The sequence below is a fragment of the Diceros bicornis genome, chromosome 4 (assembly GCF_020826845.1).
Source record: "Diceros bicornis minor isolate mBicDic1 chromosome 4, mDicBic1.mat.cur, whole genome shotgun sequence".
Taxonomy (NCBI): domain Eukaryota; kingdom Metazoa; phylum Chordata; class Mammalia; order Perissodactyla; family Rhinocerotidae; genus Diceros; species Diceros bicornis.
The window spans coordinates 46,284,599-46,305,117 of NC_080743.1; the positions used below are offsets into that span (position 1 = coordinate 46,284,599).

Below are 20,519 nucleotides of genomic sequence, written 5' to 3' on the forward strand. Positions count from 1 at the left end.
AGTACAATTAAACTATGTTAAGAATTATAGAAACAAATATTACCATTTTTACAGAGCTGTGTAAATTTGTCTTTTGTATAGTTTTCCCAAAGTCTCAACTTGGTAATTGTTAGATATTTTTATATGGCTGACAGTGTTTTGTGGCTGGAGGGGTTAGAGGATGTTCAAGACTAATTATTGATTACGGGGGAGGTTTAAGCATTTTTTTCCAGAAAGATTTTAATATTCCACTGAGGTTGCTTCTTTCACTGTTTGCTAGACTTTTCTAATCCTCTGTTATTTCACATATCATGTACATATGTCCCCCATTTGGATGATTCAACTGTCATAATACTTTTGATGGCAGATATCACTTATTTTCAAAAGTTCTCAATTTTGACTTTTTTAACATTTTGTCCATGAAACAAATTTTATAGCTATCGTATATGCTGTCAGGATTTCTAATATAGATTCAGATTTGTCTAAAATTGTTATCTGATTTGCATAACAATAGAATACTTCCATGAAAATTCTAGGAACTTTAGCCAGGGAAGGAAAAGTCAAAACTTTGTTTCTAATTAGTCTAATTTTGTACCTTCTTAGATCATAAAACAAATTTCTACAGACTAACATTTGTTTTTAAATACCATTCATGTTGATTGTATAAAGCCTACATACAATCAGAACAAATTAAAGCACCTTTATTTGGCAATAACCTTTTAAATGATCATATTCAAATAAAAGCAGCAAATGGATGAGACATCAGAGGACAAATTTAAAAACTTAACACTGCCTTAAAAAAATACACAACTGATGAATGTCAAGTGGTAATGATTCTGCAAAGTGGTCATAATAATGTAAAATCAGAAAAGCAAAACCAGCTTTCACAAAGATTAATTGAGCTGACTTTTCAGTGTCTTAAATAATATGTTCGTGTCGAATTTTTTTGTTGCTTGTTTCTCCTTTTGAAATCTGAATTACAATACGTTGAAAATCTCTACAAAAAAAAGAATGCTGAAAGAAAATACATTTATAACTTAACATTATTCTAATCTTCAACCCTACGTTTTTCAACTAGAATGAATTTTTAAGTACATTGTAATCAATGGCTTCTTAAAATCAAGAAATAAGGTGGTATTTAAAGATTGCCTTTTTGTACAAGTAGCCAGTGGAGTTATTTGCTCTTCGTCTGTGTACTGACTACCTACTACAATGTACCTAGCTTTGTATGGCCACTTAGGTGTGACTCAGAGGATATACTAACAATGATAATATGAATTTGCTTTTTTTTTTTAATTTTTTTTTTATTTTTTTTATTTATTTTTCCCCCAAAGCCCCAGTAGAGAGTTGCATGTCACAGTTGCACACCCCACCAGTTGCTGCATGTGGGACACGGCCCCAGCACAGCCAGAGAAGCGGTGCGTTGGTGCACACCCGGAATCCGAACCCGGGCTGCCAGCAGCGGAGCGCGCGCACCCAACCGCTAAGCCACGGGGCCGGCCCTGCATTTATTTTTTAAATAATTCACTTGAGCTTGGGGACATAACTCTTTGCCACAAATGTAATTAAGATTTTATGCATTTGTATATTATTTTTAGAGAGGATTCACAGAAGGGAAAATGACATATCTGTGTTCGAAATCTATCTTTTCAGCAGTTAATGAACAGTAAGAGGTTTCCAGAATTCATATTTAGATGCAAAATTTAAGTTATTTTTGTCTCTCCCCAACAAAAAATTAACTTAACTGGTGGTTTTAATATTTTTAACATGATTATGTTTTACCAGGTGATGTTATTGTAGACATCAATGGCAACTGTGTCCTTGGTCACACCCATGCAGATGTTGTCCAGATGTTTCAATTGGTACCTGTCAATCAGTATGTAAACCTCACTTTATGTCGTGGTTATCCACTTCCTGATGACAATGAAGATCCTGTTGTGGACATTGTTGCTGCTACTCCTGTCATTAATGGACAGTCATTAACCAAGGGAGAGACTTGCATGAATACTCAGGATTTTAAGTCAGGAGCAATGGTTCTGGACCAGAATGGAAAATCAGGACACACCTTGATCGGTGATCGTCTCAATGGACCATCAGATCTGAGTGAGCAGAGAGCATCCATGGCATCATCAGGCAGCTCCCAGCCTGAACTAGTGACTATCCCTCTGATTAAGGGCCCTAAAGGCTTTGGGTTTGCAATTGCTGACAGCCCAACTGGACAGAAGGTGAAAATGATATTGGATAGTCAGTGGTGTCAAGGCCTACAGAAAGGGGATATAATTAAGGAAATTTACCATCAAAATGTGCAGAATTTAACACATCTCCAAGTGGTAGAGGTGCTAAAGCAGTTTCCAGTAGGTGCAGATGTACCATTGCTTATCTTAAGAGGAGGTGAGTAAAACCACAACAAGGAAAAATCTTCATTGCTCATGCATTTATATCTGCTAATTGTCCTTCCTTACAGGTCAGAATATCTCTTTCCTAGCATACTTAACTGGTAGTTAGTGTGCATTTTCCTGAAGGTTCTGTCTGACTGCTTCCGTAAGCAATATCTTTTGCAACAGTTATTTTGGTTATTAGTGGTTTCATTCGTGTCCATTATGGGTTTCTCTCCCTCTCTATTCTTTTTAAAATCTGATTTATGGCTTTAATGATTAGAGAGAGTCACTGCATTGTGCTACTTCAAATGAAATATATCCTCTTAATTGCATTTTCTCTGTTGATGACAATAATAGAAATTGACTCTTTCAACCAGTGGCGCTTCATGTGGATCTCTGTAATGTACCAAAGATGTTTTGAAAGAGCTAGCATCTCTGTGAATAAGCAAAATGATGTTGGATGGTGTGTGAACCTGTTCTGTAAAAGCAATCATGATAGCTTGTGCTCATAAAGCTTTTATCTTAAGCTTAAGTATCTGTTCGTAAATGTTAATTAAACCCCACGGTGCTTCATGTGAGAGAAATGTAATTTTTACTTTCCAAGGTCATCAGCTGACTTGAACTGCTCCCAGACATAAATCCAGTTCCAGGGACTAATCACAAAGTTGCATTTTAATGGGCTTCCTTAATTTTTGCCTATGAATGACTAGTATTTTAAAGAATAAAATTTAGCCCTTCGCACTTACCTTTCTGGCTGTTAGTTTTCATTTTTGAGGCAAATGAGCAGTTTAACTTCATTGGGACGTTTTTCATTATTCTCATTTCTTTGAACTATTTTTGTTTTTCTTTGGGTGATGTGGTAGAATGTGCTCCAAGTAAGGTGGAAATCCCTTCGTGAGTGCTGGCGAGTTATCCAGAGTTCCAACCAAGAGAACAATAGGAGACTAGGGTTTGGGGTCAGAGGTTTAACGTTAGTTTCCTGCCTTGCTACCTTTTGGTTCTACAGTATAAGGAAGTAATGTTAATCTATTTGAGTCTTAGTCTAAAATAGTAGTAACATTTATGTTTTAGGATTGTCATAAAATGAAATTAGATAATATGTGCATAATGCCTGGCACATGGGAGGTGTTGGACATAGAATTTACTAGCCTACTAAAAGTTGAAGCTAGTTTTATCATGAACTTGAGCAGTATTTGTGATCTGGGAATGCTTCCTCTGTTTTTAAAATTTGGTTCATTTTTTTTAAGGTCCTCCTTCACCAACTAAAACTGCCAAAATGGTGAGTATACAGTGGTCCTCAAATGCTTCTTCCCAACACAGCAAGCAAGATGCCGTGTTCCCCTCTGTAAGAGCAGCCCACTGTGGTGGTGATTCCAAATGGGAGAAGTCAGGAGGCTACTGCCCTGGGCTTGCCTCAGAAGCTCTAGGAAGCGTGTGAGTTAGAAAGACCTCCCTAGAGAGGAGAGGGCTTTCCTGGTTAGGTCTTTCTGTTACTAGAGGCCCATACTACCAATAATCCTGTTCTCTAAATAGTAAAATATGGACACACTGAAGTGCCTGTTCAGGAGTCCTTTTACTTTCTTTGTGTTTCAAAGGAGCAAGGATAAGAAGTAGCTAAATGTTAGGGCAGATGGTAAACTGTTACATCTTCTCCTTGATGCCCAAAAAGAAGACATGGTAGCTTTGCATAATTTCATGGGGACTGTAAATACCCACATTTAGATAACCTTCTTACTTTTAGGACTAAACAAGACTTTCTAGAGTAATTGTGGCTTTCTGTGCTCAATATGCTTGTATCAAAGCGGTAGGCTGTCAGACTTGATACTGTTTTCTTTGGCATTTTTCTGAATAACTGAAAAGCCTACTGAAGGACCCTTATAGAGAATAAGACCTAAAGAAGGGTTTACCATGCTATGAAGGAAACTGTGCTGGGTGCACATGTGTAGCTACTTATATATCTACAATATATGGATATAGATATAAAGACAATTATGTATAAAATCCTAATTTAATTCTAGTTTGCTTGATTTGGAGTCTGTCATCTCACAATTGAAAGTTGGTGTTCCAACCATAAACCATAGGCTATTAAAAGAAGGATCATCAGATATAAGATGGATTCATTTTTTCTAGCCCACCAAATAGGATCCTCTGCAAATTTGCTGTTTTATGGGTCAAAAGGAAAGAAACACTCTACTTTTATGGCCTCTACCACTTAGGTCCAGTGTGAACAGAAGTTCTTTTTGCCTATTCAGTTAAAATTGCACTATATTTTTCTACGTTTCTGCTTCCTCTACTGATCTTTTTTAACTCCTGGGCTACCGTATCTATTTTATAATGGATGCCAGTGCAGCCTGGTGACTCTAATACTTTATAACTGATGACCTCTCCCTGCCCTGACAGAATCCTAGGACATGTGGGGAAAAGGGGAGGAGGCTACTCTTTTCTTCCTGACATCTGATTGGGTCAGTGAAGGGTCCCCTCTGTCACAACACTTTGCAGTGACTGTCCCCTCACTGCTCCCTGACAAGCTGATGCCCTTGCATTCTAGTTAGCATTAATTATTTTATCACAAATGTCTATAATCTCCCTGTTCTAACAATAATTCAGGATAACAAGCTGTTCTCAAAACCATATTTATTTTCTTAGGCTATTTATTAGATTTCATTTTAAAAGTTTTATTAAAGAAGTCATTTTGCTTGGCTATTTTTTGGGAAAGTTCTATCTGAATGGGAAAAAAATGAAAATATGCTCTCTGTTTTCTCTTATCTGATTGCCTGGCATGGTGCATTTTTCCTTAATGTATTTGAATCGGCCATGCAGGGTTTTCACAGCGTCATCTTTATAACCTAAATTAGAGTTAACGCTTCCTCTTCCATTCCCTTAGAAAGAGTATTATCTTCAGCATCTTTACAGGGAATTAAATTCAGTGAAGGGGGACGGGGTTTGTCAAGAATGTTATGAAGGTATTCTCTCAGCGTCTCCCTCGGAGGTGCTCGTGTCGTGTCCCTATTTATCTTCTTCTCAAAGTCAGTTTGTGTCTTGGGTGGAGAAAACAGCAAGATTGCTTAAACGTAGGACTAATTAAGACCCTTCAGTTGACACCATTGTAAACTTTTTCTAATTTAAATATGTTTTAACCAAATACATATGGCTATGAAAGTGAATTCCTATAAGACTGCGAATATGCTGTGGCTTTGACCCTGCCACCTATACAACTATAATCAGTTGACTTATCTGGTTCGGACAACGGTTTTATGAACTAATCAACCATCTGGTTTTTTAAAATACTAAGTAAGGCTCTTTTCCATTTCAGAAAACAGATAAAAAGGAAAATTCAGGAAGTTTGGAGGCCATAAATGAGCCCATTCCCCAGCCTATGCCTTTTCCACCCAGCATTATTAGGTCTGGATCCCCGAAATTGGATCCTTCAGAGGTCTACCTGAAATCTAAGACTTTATATGAAGATAAACGTAAGTAGTTGTGGAATATTTCAGGAGAGCATGCAACAAAATAAATTTGAATTATTTTAAAAACTGAGACCTTCCCATCTTTCAAAACCATATTGAAAAGTTATTCCTTCATTCCAATTTTAATATGACTCTGGGCTTCTTCCATTTACATTCAACATTCATTCATTCATTCTTTTCAGGCACTTAAGGTATTAAGTGCCTACTATCTACCCAACACCATAGTAGGTAATGGGAATACAGAGATAAATAGGTTACATAGGCCCTGAACCCAAAAAGATGATTAAACTTAAATGGAAAAGAGAAGTATATAATCGAATAACTATAAATAAGCCTAACAGGTGCAATAAGAGAAGGATGAACTGGATGGATTGAGATCCAAAGTAGAAAATGGTCAATTTTACCACCGTGGGTAGTGGGAAGTGTCAGATACTGCTTCATATAGGAAGTTAAGCTTTAACCAAGTCTTCAGAGACAAGGAGGTGTTTATGAGAGAGAGAAAAGGAAAAGAAAGAAGGAAAAACATTTGCACATTGACCTTGCATGGCCTGGGTTCTGCAAGTAGTTCATTTTGGCTGGGTGTGGTTGGCAAGGGAAGCCAGAGGGGAGAGCAGGAGCAGGTTGTGGAGGGTGGATTATGCCATTCTGAGGAAGCTGGAGTCAGTGATATAAATGATAGAGAGCCACGGAATGGTTTTAACTAGCGGGATGATATTATTGAACTTGGGTTTTGGAAAGATTTTCTGACAGGAGTATGAAGGATGATGAATCAGAGGGATGTGCAATTTGAGGAAAGGTGTGCAATCTGAGGAGAAAACCAAAGAGTAGACTCCTTAGAGGAGTCCAGCTGAGAGATGATGAGAAGAGAGTGCATAAGGCAGAAATTTATTTTCATACTAATTTACTTACTAAGGATAAACCTTTTCCAAAGTAAAATTGCAGATTTAAATTGGTTTAATTTTTTAAAATTTATTTGTTTTTAAGAAATAAATCTAAATCTACATTGGAAAAGATGTGCACAGGTGGAAATATTATATATAATTGACTTCATACTTATTTAACCAATGCAGGTCTTTATCTTGATAGTCCTAGGCCATATTTAGAAAGATGAAAAGCAGGTGTAAGCACAGCAAAGCAATAATTTAAATTAGTATGACTATGGAGAATCCCTTTCTTCAGACTTCCCAGTCATAGCCTGGTACATTCTTAGTATTGGCATAAACTATTCAGTCCCTTTGGGCCTCACTCATAATATAAATGAGTTGGACTCATCAGTCTTTTTATCTCTGAAGGTCTATGATTTTAATAGGAAATATTTCTCAAAAGAGATTGCTTCTAAGGAACATTATCAGGATTTACCCTATATGGTATCTCACCTTTTATATCGTTCCCTGACATGTTTCTCTCTTTTCCTTTTCTAGCAAATACTTCTTACTTGTAAATAATATTAATATTTTCTCAGAGATAAAATTTTAGTCATGAAGTAGATTTTTCTGATTTAATATTCTGATGAATGTGACCTGCCCTTTGGGAGCGAATGGTGTGGGTTAAGAGCCTGGACCCTGGAAATCAAGCTGGGTTGAAATCTCAGTTCTGCCATTTACTTGCTGTGTGACGCTGGGCAAGTTGCTCAGTTTCCTCAGCTAGAAAATGAGGCTAATAATAGGTGTTAGCTCTTATTTATTTTCTTTTAAAATAATATCATTTTGCAAAATTAGGCTAAGTAAGCAGTTCATATGTAATGCTTTTCTGAGACAAAGATATGCTTAGAAGTAGAATTAAGGCATTTTATGAGCTCTCTTTTCCTAGGATTTGCCCAAGTGTTAATTTAGATAATTTGTACTTACCAAATATCAAACTTAAATTGGATAATTCTGAATTTAATTTTATAATATTGATTTGAAAGCTTTAGGAGTCAATGGCAGTGTAATATTGAGTTCATGGAAGTGAGGGTAAATATTCCTAAGCTATCTTGATACCAAGTTTTGTTTAGAGCTCAAAACAAAGATTTATGGTTGAATTTTTTTTTGTGGTGTCATGTTCTTGTGTAAATTTTCACATATCAAAAAGTTCTGAGGTTATAATTTATTGAACTCTATAATATTATTCTGCTAAATATTAAACTTTGTTTTATTTTAATCTTTTTAAAATAAATCAAAGTATTTATTTTATTTTTTTATATTTTCTGGTTTTCCCTAGCACCAAACACCAAAGATTTGGATGTTTTTCTTCGGAAACAGGAATCAGGGTTTGGCTTCAGAGTGCTAGGAGGAGATGGACCTGACCAATCTGTAAGTTCAAATAGTTTGGAATTTGGCTGTTTCTGTTAAAACTTTTAAGGGATGATTTGGTAGTAGTATATGGTGTTTTTGTTTTGTTTTCTGTTTGATTTTTTTAAGATTTTGTTTTCTCTAACATTTTCATTAAAATAAGGAAGAACTTATTAGTGTCATAGTCTATCAGTTAACTTGGTGTAGCTGAGGCTAAAACTGTTAGGTAAAAACTGAATATATCAGCTGTAAATTGGACAGTAATTAATTAATTAATTAATCTATGTGCTTAAAGCTTATTTTAAATTTTTATTTCCCTTTGTCTTTGTTAAACAGATTTTAAGACATTCTCCTTCTCTAAGAAACCTATAATCCAAAGTCCAATTTACCACAATCACTCTATCTTCTGACATGAGCCTGTGTGCATTATGTCACCTAATCTCATAAATGGGTTGAAATTTTCATGCTGAGTACTTTGCATGCCATTTCATCTGTTACCTATGAAACTAGAAGAATATAAAATAATTAATGTTTCTGTCTAGAAAGCATGAGAGTTATGTTTGGAAAGCATTTAAAATCTAGAATTTTATTTATACACAGTTCTCACACAAAGTGAGTTTAGAGAAGACATATAGTGGGTTTTATTTTTACGTCGCCCTTAGTTTGAATGACAAAGAATTTTTAATTTTTTTTGTATAATATCAAGAACGACTATATTACTGTCATGCTTGGAAGTTAGGTGAGTTAACAATAATCTTTTAAAATGACAGGCTTCTTTCTATTTCTGAATAGAACATTTGACTTATATAGTATTAATGTGCTCTAATTCATCATATTGGTTACAGTTAAAACAATCATCAGAGACAAGTAAAGCATAAGGCAGGTTGCCCTATATAGGGCAAATATAAGATGCCTTGATTGTTCTTGGTCGTAGATGTAGTTCTGTTTTACTGCTTCCTATTTTATTGATACTTGTAGTGTTCACTTAGACGTTGTAAGACTTTTTCTCAAACAACTTTGAAGAAACCTTTCTTTTCCCTTAAATGTCACATTTTAGCAATTCTGAAACTAGCCCAAACATTTAGGATTATGTAATTATAGGATTCTCATTGCTGGCAAGCAGAATGAACTAGATCTCTTCCCCTATTTGCAAGTGAATCTCAGGCCAGTCTGTTCCCCTGAAATATTTACTGCTTTGAGATTTAGAAATAAGAAATGTTTCTGTATTGTATATACTGGACTTGTACTGATAGCCATATGTGATGGGAGTATTGTAAGAATTATCTCAGTTGCTGTAAACAATGTGTGGAAAATCTCTCCTGATGGCATTCAATAGACTTTTTTTTACTTTTAGTAGCCACTCCACAGAATTGCATTTTCTGAGTTTAATGTTTTTGTTTTGTTGTAGTGATGGAAGTGATGGTGGTACTTTTTAAGTTTTTGAACAACTTTGTATTGTCTGTCTTCTTTGTACTCAACCCAGAGGATCTAGAACGGATTACATAATGTGGTTATTGGAAGTGCCATTTTGGAGAATGGTCACTTTCTAAGATATCACCTTTCTAAAATATGACTGTTTTCATAGTTGAACTGCAAAAATCTGTTGGTTTGTACAGTGCTAAGTCAGGAAGTCCTTAACTTAGCAGTTAGAGATCTTACTAGATCTTAGTAGACTGTATAGACCAACCTACACTTTGTTATCTTGTCAGATATATATTGGAGCCATCATTCCTCTGGGTGCAGCTGAGAAAGATGGTCGGCTCCGGGCTGCTGATGAACTGATGTGCATTGATGGGATTCCTGTTAAAGGAAAATCACACAAACAAGTCTTAGACCTGATGACGACTGCTGCTCGAAATGGCCACGTGTTATTAACTGTCAGAAGAAAGATCTTCTATGGTGGTATGTGAACCTGTTCCTCCTCTGATAAGTTAAAAAAGAAACAAAGAGACTTAGAAACCATTTTCTCTGTGGTTTTGCAGGTTAGTTTATTATGTTTAATAGTGTGTGAGATAACCCATTTGGTGTGATCCTGGGCCTCACTGTGGAAGGCCATGTAACGTCAAAAAGGATCCAGAAATACTACTACTACTATCAAAGAAGGAGAAATAAATTTTGGGCCTCTATATTAAGCTTATATTAAAATATTGATGAATTTTGCCAATGTGGTATTGTAAATGGGAGTATCAGGTTAAATCTGTTTTCTTAAAAACAAATACAAAGTTATTTAGTCATACCAAGATATCCCATTAGCTGAATATCAAAAGATTTTGGATCCTGATGAAATCCCAAATATTCAAAGAGGACAGAATATTTCTACTTGAGAAGTTTTAGTATAATTTAACATTTATTAATTGCTTACTATGTCCCAGACATATGGATTCTTTTATTTGATCTTTACAAAATCATGATGTAAATACTGTCATTACCTAGTTTTACAATTACTCACAGAAGGGTTGAGAGACACACAACTGGTAAGTAGTAGAGCCAGGATTAAAACAGGCAGTTTAGGGGCCGGCCCGGTGGCGCAAGCGGTTAGGTGCGCGCGCTCCGCTGCGGCGGCCCGGGGTTCGCTGGTTCGGATCCCGGGAGCGCACCAACGCACTGCTTGGTAAGCCATGCTGTGGCGGCGTCCCATATAAAGTGGAGGAAGATGGGCACAGATGTTAGCCCAGGGCCGTCTTCCTCAGCAAAAAAGGAGGAGAATTGGCGGATGTTAGCTCAGGGCTGATCTCACACACAAAAAAAAAAAAACAAAAAAAAAAAACAGGCAGTTTAATCACAGAGCCCAGAGTCTAAACCATTATACTAGCATTTGAATATCTCTTACATTTTTCTCATCAATAGCTTTATGAATATTAAATAGGCATTTTTAGAAGTGAATTCTTGCCACTTTAAAATTTATTTATTTATTAATTTTTTTTTTAGACTGGAATTTTTATTTATTTTAATTTTTTATTTATTGCAGTAACATTGGTTTACAACATTGTATAAATTTCAGGTGTACATCATTATACTTCTATTTCTGCATAGATTACATCATATTCACCACCCAAATACTAATTACAACCCATCACCACACACATGTGCCAAATTATCCCTTTCGCCCTCCCCCCTCCCCCCTTCCCCTCTGGTAAACACCAATCCAATCTCTGTCTCTATGTGTTTGTTTATTGTTGTTATTGTCTACTACTTAATGAAGGAAATCATACGGTATTTGACCTTCTCCCTCTGACTTATTTCACTTTGCATAATACCCTCAATGTCCATCCATGTTGTCACAAATGGCTGGATTTCATCGTTTCTTATGGCTGAGTAGTATTCCATTGTGTATATATACCACAGCTTCTTTATCCATTCGTCCCTTGATGGGCACTTAGGTTGCTTCCAAGTCTTGGCTATTGTGAATAACGCTGCAATGAATACAGGGGTGCATGTATCTTTAAGCATTGATGTTTTCAAGTTCTTTGGATAAATACCCAGCAGTGGAATAGCTGGATCATATGGTAGTTCTATCCTTGATTTTTTGAGGAATCTCCATACTGTTTTCCGTAGTGGCTGCACCAGTTTGCACTCCCACCAGCAGTGTATGAGAGTTCCCTTCTCTCCACATCCTCTCCAACACTTGTTGTTTCCTGTCTTATTAATTATAGCCATTCTGACGGGCGTGAGGTGATATCTCATTGTAGTTTTGATTTGCATTTCCCTGATAGTTAATGATTTTGAACATCTTTTCATGTGTCTGTTGGCCATCTGTATATCTTCTTTGGAGAAATGTCTGTTCAGGTCTTTTGCCCATTTTTTAATTGGGTTGTTAGTTTTTTTGTTGTTGAGATGCATGAGTTCTTTATATATTTTGGAGATTAAGCCCTTATCAGATGTATGGTTTACAAATATCTTCTCCCAATTGTTAGGTTGTCTTTTCGCTTTGTTCATGGTTTCCTTTGCTGTGCAGAAGCTTTTTAGTTTGATATAGTCCCATTTGTTTATTTTTTGTATTGTTTCTCTTGCCCAGTCAGACATGGTGCTTGAAAATATGTTGGTAAGACCAATGTCGAAGAGCGTACTGCCTATGTTTTCTTCTAGAAGTTTCATAGTTTCAGGTCTTACATTCAACTCTTTAATCCATTTGGAGTTAATTTTTGTGTATGGTGTAAGTAAGGTAAGGGTCTACTTTCATTTTTTTGCATGTGGCTATCCAGTTTTCCCAACACCATTTGTTGAAGAGACTTTCTTTTCTCCATTGTATGTTCTTGACTCCTTTGTCAAAGATTAGCTGTCCATAGATGTGTGGGTTTATTTCTGGGCTTTCGATTCTATTCCATTGATCTGTGTGTCTGTTCTTGTGCCAGTACCATGCTGTTTTGGTTACTATAGCTTTGTAGTGTATTTTGAAATCAGGGAGTGTGATACCTCCAGCTTTGTTCTTTTTTCTCAGGATTCCTTTAGCTATTCGGGGTCTTTTGTTGTTCCATATAAATTTTAGGATTCTTTGTTCTGTTTCTGTGAAAAATGTTGTTGGAACTTTGATAGGGATTGCATTGAGTCTATAGATTGCTTTAGGAAGTATGGACATCTTAACTATGTTAATTCTTCCAATCCAAGAGCATGGAATATCTTTCCATTTCTTTGTGTCTTCTTTAATTTCTTTCAGCAATGTTTTATAGTTTTCGGTGTACAGATCTTTCACCTCTTTGGTTAAGTTTATTCCTAGGTATTTTATTCTTTTTGTTGCAATTGTAAATGGGATGGTATTCTTAATTTCTCTTTCTGCTACTTCATTGTTAGTGTATAGAAATGCAACTGATTTTTTTTTTAATTGATGTTTTAATGGTTTCTAACATTGTGAAATTTTGGGTTGTACATTTTTGTTTGTCCATCACCATATATATGACTCCCTTCACCCCTTGTGCCCACCCCCCACCCCCTGCCCCTGGTAACCACAGTCCAGTTTTCTCTGTCCATGTGTTGGTTTATATTCCACATATGAGTGAGATCATACAGTGTTTGTCTTTCTCTTTCTGGCTTATTTCACTTAACATAATACGCTCCAGGCCCATCCATGTTGTTGCAAATGGGACGATTTTGTCTTTTTTTATGGCTGAGTAGTATTCCATTGTATATATATACCACATTTTCTTAATCCAGTCGTCAGTCGAGGGACACTTAGGTTGCTTCCACTTCTTGGCTATGGTGAATAATGCTGCAATGAACATAGGGGTGCATAAGCCTCTTTGGATTGTTGATTTCAGGTGCGTTGGATAGATTCCCAGTAGTGGGATAGCTGGATCATAGGGCATCTCTATTTTTAATTCTTTGAGGAATCTCCATACCGTTTTCCATAGAGGCTGCACCAATTTGCATTCCCACCAGCTGTGTATGAGGGTTCCTGTTTCTCCACATCCTCTCCAACATTTGTTGTTTTTTGTCTTGGTGATTATACCCATTCTAACAGGCGTGAGGTGGTATCTTAGTGTTGTTTTGATTTGCAAGAAATGCAACTGATTTTTGTATGTTGATTTTGTATCCTGCAACTTTACCATATTTGTTTATTACTTCTAAAAGTTTTCTGGTGGATTCTTTAGGGTTTTCTATATATAAAATCATGTCATCTGCAAATAGTGAGAGTTTCACTTCTTCCTTTCCGGTTTGGATCCCTTTTATTTCTTTCTCTTGCCTGATTGCTCTAGCATTTGAATCTCTCTTACATTTTTCTCATCAATAGCTTTATGAATATTGAATAAGCATTTTTAGAAGTGAATTCTTGCCACTTTAAAATTTAAAAAAGACAACTCTATAGCACAAGAATATAAGCCTCATGAAGATAGGGGTATTTATCCATTTCCTTATCCACTGTATCTCTAGCACTTAGAAGAGTGCCTGCCTGGCACAGAGTGGACATCAATAAATGATGTTGACTTGATGAATATTTGCATTACTCTTAAAATGAGGCACTGTGTTTTTGATTGCAACATCCAAAGTAAAGGCCTGCCTCTTTTTGTAAATATCAGGCATTTAAAGATGCGTATAGATTTTTTTTTTTTTTTTGAGGAAGATGAGCCATGAGCTAACATCTGTTGCTAATCCTCCTCTTTTTTTTTTGCTGAGGAAGATTGGCCGTGTGCTAACATCCACACCCATCTTCCTCTACTTTATATGGGACGCCGCCACAGCATGGCTTGATAAGCGGTGCATAGGTCCATGCCCGGGATCCGAACCCGGGAACCCCAGGCCGCCAAAGCAGAGCACGTGAACTTAACCGCTACTCTACTGGCCAGCCCTCATACAGATTTTAATGCCACGGTTTGGTCGTGCTGGAGTCAGAAACATAACCACATACAGTAAAAAATGTGATGTTATACAACTTACAGATTGGCTCTCTCCTGGAAAACATCATGAAGAAGTTTCCAAGTAGTTTGATATTATTGGAGGCATTTAGCCAATTCATTCTAACCATGCATTATACCAAAAGAAATCCTTTATTTTTCATTAATGATTTGATGTTGGTGGCACTTGGTTGAGATTCTAAAACATATTTTCAGAATCATGTAGATTTTGAGGCAAAAGAGACCTATATATGCATATTTCTTGATGGCAGTGTGTTGTGGTGGTTGTTGACGATGGTTTGTATCAAATTATGGGACAAAGTTTGCCTTTTTAAAAAAACCAATTGGGACTAACTTGTGTCATTTTTTCTCAAGTTCTGATGTCATCCTTGAATAGGAGAAAAAGGTGTAGGTTAACTGCCCATTTTCTGGGGATGCCATATGACCCCATCTATGTCTAGGAGAGTTTGCTGTTCATGTGGACAACTTGTTATATGCTAGGGCAGGGACTTCAGCTAATGATTAACTCATCTGCTGTCATCAAGCAGGAAACTGAAGTTGTAAAACACATTGTATAGGATAGATCCTGTGAGGATGGCAAACTGTCCTCAACCTATAATAGGCAGCATCCTGTCCTGATGCAGTGGCCTCTCAGATGTCACAAATGTCAGTCACTGCACTAAATTATTAAAGTTGATTTTAAAATGAAGTTTACTGTGTCATTTCTTATTATCTGCTTTTGTTAAAGTTACTGATCAAGGTTAAAAACCTTGCTGGAATTAAAACAATTTCAAGAAGAATTTTTTTACTATCAAATTTCACAGAAGCTTTGAAAAACTTCCTTTAAAGTGAGATAACACTGTGTATTTTTCCAGTGATATACTTTAAGTGTATTTAAGAAGTCAGACAGACTGCTGCTGCCTGCATCTGCACTCAGATTATGTCCGGCCCTCACGTAGGAGGTGCTGCTTTTCTGTTCTTTATGTTATTAGAAACTACATTTTCTTTTGAGAGACTTCGCACAAAAACACTTTAGTTATCAGAAATTATGATGTTCCAGAAATATCAAAATTGGTGTTTATTATAGAGAAACAACTTGAGGATGACAGCTCTCAAGGCTTCATTTCAACACAGAATGGATCTCCCCGCCTGAACCGAGCAGAAGTCCCCGCCAGGCCTGCTTCCCAGGAGGCCTATGATGTTGTCTTGCAAAGAAAAGAAAATGAAGGATTTGGCTTTGTGATCCTCACCTCCAAAAACAAACCACCTCCAGGAGGTAAGGGCTGCTGTATCCCATTGTCCCTCTCTGCAATTTCAGTTTTCTGAGTCTCCCACTGGGGTTTATGAAACTAATTAGGAATTATGTATAAATTGCCCTAAAGACTTATCTTTTTAAGAATGATGCATGTTTTCCTTATTGTCAAAATTAGGTAATCTGAGCCAAAACTTCCAGGCTTCAGGTTTACCTATCATCTCAAACTCCATAAAGTAAGTCTTAGTAGGTCAGTTTGCATCAAGATTATATTGTGGCAGTATATCAGGGACGTGACCTAATAGATTTAGTGAAAGAGCAGTGCTGAATTTTTTAAAATATAGGGGGATAGGTTTTTTTAAATTTGGAGAAATTCTGTATGCAGAAATGAATTAAACGCTAGAAGCAGTTGAGAAGAAGCAAAACAGATTAATAGAAAAATCTTGACCCACATATGTCTTAAATAGTCCTTTCTTGTTATTTAATAATAATTGCCATATTCCAGCTATAAAGCAACCTTCTTAAATGATAAGAAGCATTCTTTTATATATGCTTCATTGAAAGGTAAAAATTTTGTCAGAACCTTTAAAAATTAATCTAAATATCCTGAACCCAGTTAACAGAATATTCTCATCTAGGAATGATGACTGTATATATCAATTCCCTCAATAAAGGAGGAAGTACCTCTAGTGTGTTCCGGGATGTTATGATTCAGCAAATTAAATATTTGTCTTGTCTTTATGTTTCTAAGAAATAATCATCTTTAAATATAATTATAAAATCCAAATGAATATAAAATGAAAACCAGCAAATGGATATTTATGTATCATGCTTTCTGGTAACTTTATTTTTCCAAGTCAAATGATAAAAATCTTTGACCACATGAAAATGTGCTCTTGCCTTTGCTAGTGGATTTGATTATATCTTGAGTAGTGAGACCTTTTTACTAAAACCTTAGTAAAAAAAGAAAACACTTTCAGAAAAATATTGTGAGCCAAACCAATTTCCAGAAATCTTCTAAAATTAATGCAAGTGTGTAAAGGAAGACGGTTCTGTGACATGGATGAGTTATTACTATAGTATCAGGTCACTGCTCACTGATACTAGTTTCCATTTTCCAAAAGCAGTTGCTATGGTAACATTTAGAACTGGAACTGTCACTGATGCTATGAGGATGATTATGTGGCCTGTGTCAGAAAAATGAAAGAAAGCAGATTTTAGGTGAATTTTATATTGTATCATTGGAAATCAGTATTTCCAAAAACAAATAACCGTTTAGATAATCATGTTCTCATTCTAATACCATACAATAATCCAGGCATTTAGATTAACACAAAAAGTGAAAGATTACTACTCAGTGTGATAGATGCTAACCACTTTTTATGTAGAAGATATTCCGTTTCTAGCACTACAAAAATTAGGAGAGAGTCTAGTATTCACCGTAAAACTAAGCAATATAGAGGAATTCAGTAAAATAAGTTGCATTACTTAAATATGTTTAACATATTTTTATATTTGTTTATATTTAAAATTTATATTGCTACATTTCAATATATATTAAATATATTCTTTTTATTTATGTATATTATACTTATTTGTTTATACTAAAATTTTAAAATATTTTTATACTTATTTATTTCAATTGTTTCTTACTATTTTGATGGTTTTGTGTGCCATAGATGCTAGATCTCTGTATAAGATAGTGTCATTAAATGTTGGGCCTTGTAATCAGACAAACTTGGATTCAAGCCCTGCTTAGGTCTTTTAATAGCCGTCTGATCTTGGGCAAATTACTTACCCTCCAAGAGCTGCAGTTTCCCCTGTAAAATGAGGATGATGGTAACACTTCCTTTCTCATATGAGTTTAAAGATTAAAGGAGATAATGCACGTGAAGCCCTCAGCCTGGACCTTCAATAAATGTTAGCTGCTGTTATCATGATTGTTATTTATAAAATTGTCTGTCACTGTCTCTTGATCTTTTTTGTTTAAAGAAACTTTAAAAAGTTTATCAACACTTGAGAAATGAGATGGGAAAGAAAGCCCAATTAAAATGTAAGATTGAGGCAGCAGCTAATGTATGGCAGGAAATGAGTGTTTACAGCTCATTAATTAACAGCCTGAATGGCAAATTAGGCTTAGGTTGTCGATGAATTTTATATAAAGTACTTGATATTTTCAGTCATGGTGCAGAACTAGAATTGATAATTTCACTGAAATGCTAGTTAATCATCTCACAAAATGCCAAGCCCTGCAAGCATTCTTCTTGGAACTCCATTCATCTTGTATAGAAAGAAGAAGGGTCATGGGGTGAGCTTGGCTGAGGAGCTTTCACTCACAGAGACTGAGCAATGGCTGCAAACTGCATAACAGAAAAAAGGCAAGAAACGTGTCTGTCAGAATAGATTATTCTTTATGGACCTTGTCTTGGTGTAGATTGGTATTCTGCTCAGTATAGATTACTTTTTCCTTCTGATTCAATTTGTTTTCTGGTGACATTTGTCACAAGAAGAGTTCCCAGTAGCATCTCTAATACCAGTTATAAAATTCTGAGATTCTCTATTGTTGACTTTTTCAAAGATTAGGGATCCAGGTCCACAGCATCCTTATTGTCCTGGACCCAGTGTGTATAAGTGCAAAATGAATGGAATACTTAGACCTCTATTTTTTTTTTGCCAGATATTATCATTTTATTTTATTTTATTTTTTTAATTTTTTGTTTATTGCAGTAACATTGGTTTATAACATTGTATAAATTTCAGGTGTACATCATTATTTAAGATGAAAAGGACTTGGTTAGTTTTTGCTTTGCTAGTACTTCAGAAGTTTTAGTGTTTCTCTTTCTTATCATAAACTTTTCAGTTTGGGTTGCAAAGGATTTCTTTGAGAACGGGACGTTTCCAGTTGCTGTTCTTTCTTTTCCTGAAAAGAAATGTTTTAAGAGCACTAAAGTGATCTGAGCAGCTGAACAAGCCAGTCTGTGAGACAGATTTAGGCCAAAGATGAATGAAGACAGATAAATTGGCTTTATGGCAAATGCCTATAGACTTTGTATACAGCAACAAGGCAGGACTTCAGACATTTCCTTAGCTATGTGCACTCGAAGGGGTTACCTGGAAAACTTCCCAGTCCATTCAGAGAATGTTCACAAGTTATCTTTCTACTGGTCTATGTGTTATTCTTAATTGTTTTGGTGGTACTGCTATAAATGCCAAGACTACTTTTACCTTCCCTCTCCCAGACAACTAACCCTCCAGAAAGTTCTGTACCAAGATTTGCCAATTTCTTTTGACCACATTGCTCACTTGGTGAGAAGGAACCACTGAGACTTCAGAGATTAATTCTGTTTGGTACTTTCCCAAGTCTAAACAAACCCCTTTCAGTGTGCCAGGGAGGTGAATGAGTCTCTTCTCAGGGGATCTAGAATGAACACAGTACACAAGTAAATCTTCTCTAAGAAGGAGAATAACTAAAGTATTGATTTGAAGGCCACCACAAGACCACTGTGTGATTTACCTTATGTTTGTGATGTGCCACCTGTTGTCTGTCAGTGATCAGCTCCCTCCGCCTGGCACAGGACACGGCCCATACTGCTCTGGTGCTTTTCTAATCACTTTGTTTGTAAGAAAAATGGTATAATAAGTACTTGATATAATTCAGAGCTAAAAGGCACTTGCTTTCAACATTGACTTCCTCTATTTTAAGATAAAATTTCTCGCTGTATAAACCCAGAAGAGCCAAGGAATGGCACTGTCTGTGGGGACATAAATCATGGCCAAGAAAAACTTCCAGTCCAAATGAAGGTCTATTAATTTGTCCATAACATACACCTAGATATGACTCAGAAATACTAGTAAGGAGCCCATTTTACAATGGAAATTAAACATAAACACAGTGCCACTTAAAAATATTAATTAGGGCCGGCCCCGTGGCTTAGCGGTTAAGTGCGTGCGCTCCGCTGCTGGCGGCCCAGGTTCGGATCCCGGGCGCGCACCGACGCACTGCTTCTCCGGCCATGCTGAGGCCGGGTCCCACATGCAGCAACTAGAGGGATGTGCAGCTGTGACATACAGCTATCTGCTGGGGCTTTGGAGGGAAAAAATAAATAAATAAAATCTTTAAAAATAATAATAATAAAAATAAAAATAAAAAATAAAAATATTAATTAACCCTATTCATAACAATCAATAGTGGGTGGGAGCCCAAGTGCCTAATAACTTTACTGACCTAGATAAGGAAATTCTCAGAGAACGTGGAAGGAACATTTGTTTCTTAATACGAATGCCCCTTATTAAACGGTGAAAGATATTTTGACAAGATTTCCCAAATGCCTGAGAACTCATTTTAAGGCTTAATAACAGCAAAGTGTCTTAATAGTTAGTCTAGGAAAGCCTTTAGCCTCATGAGCTAGAGATAGAATAGAACTGCATGGAGTGGCTTTGCAAATGTCTTTGACTCAGCTTTGTGCATTCAGGGCAGGATTTTATCCATGAGCCAAATAATTTTAACATTAAACATTTAATGTTCTAATTCCACTCAGCTTTTCTAATTTTAAAAAGATCTAAAAGCATAAATAAAAAGAATTAATTTTGCTATAGAACTAAGTATGATTCATTTTAAGGGTCAGTCGTTTCACTGAACCTGGATTTCTGACCAGTCACTTCTGAGTCCTAAGCTTTGAGTTTGAACTGCATTTATTTACAAGGTTCCTTGTGGGAGCAAATGCCCCTTCAACAAGACCTAAGATAGCCTTATTGTGACAGTTTCTAAAATAGCCAAAAACGTGATGCAGCCTGAACGGCCAACAACAAACAAGCAACATCGGATCAGTAAGATTTTGTCATAAGCG

At 36.2% G+C, this 20,519-nt stretch overlaps 1 protein-coding gene across 2 annotated transcripts in view; it reads left to right on the forward strand.

Annotated features, from left to right (window-relative positions):
- Window positions 1–20,519, forward strand: part of MAGI3 (membrane associated guanylate kinase, WW and PDZ domain containing 3) — a 231,542-nt gene that overhangs the window by 191,659 nt on the left and 19,364 nt on the right. For both annotated transcript variants that reach the window (XM_058538824.1, XM_058538825.1), the window contains exons 10-15: window positions 1,765–2,370; window positions 3,605–3,636; window positions 5,671–5,827; window positions 8,024–8,115; window positions 9,804–9,996; window positions 15,508–15,696. In XM_058538824.1, the coding sequence (XP_058394807.1) occupies window positions 1,765–2,370; window positions 3,605–3,636; window positions 5,671–5,827; window positions 8,024–8,115; window positions 9,804–9,996; window positions 15,508–15,696 (1,269 nt within the window). The remainder of the gene's footprint in view (window positions 1–1,764; window positions 2,371–3,604; window positions 3,637–5,670; window positions 5,828–8,023; window positions 8,116–9,803; window positions 9,997–15,507; window positions 15,697–20,519) is intronic.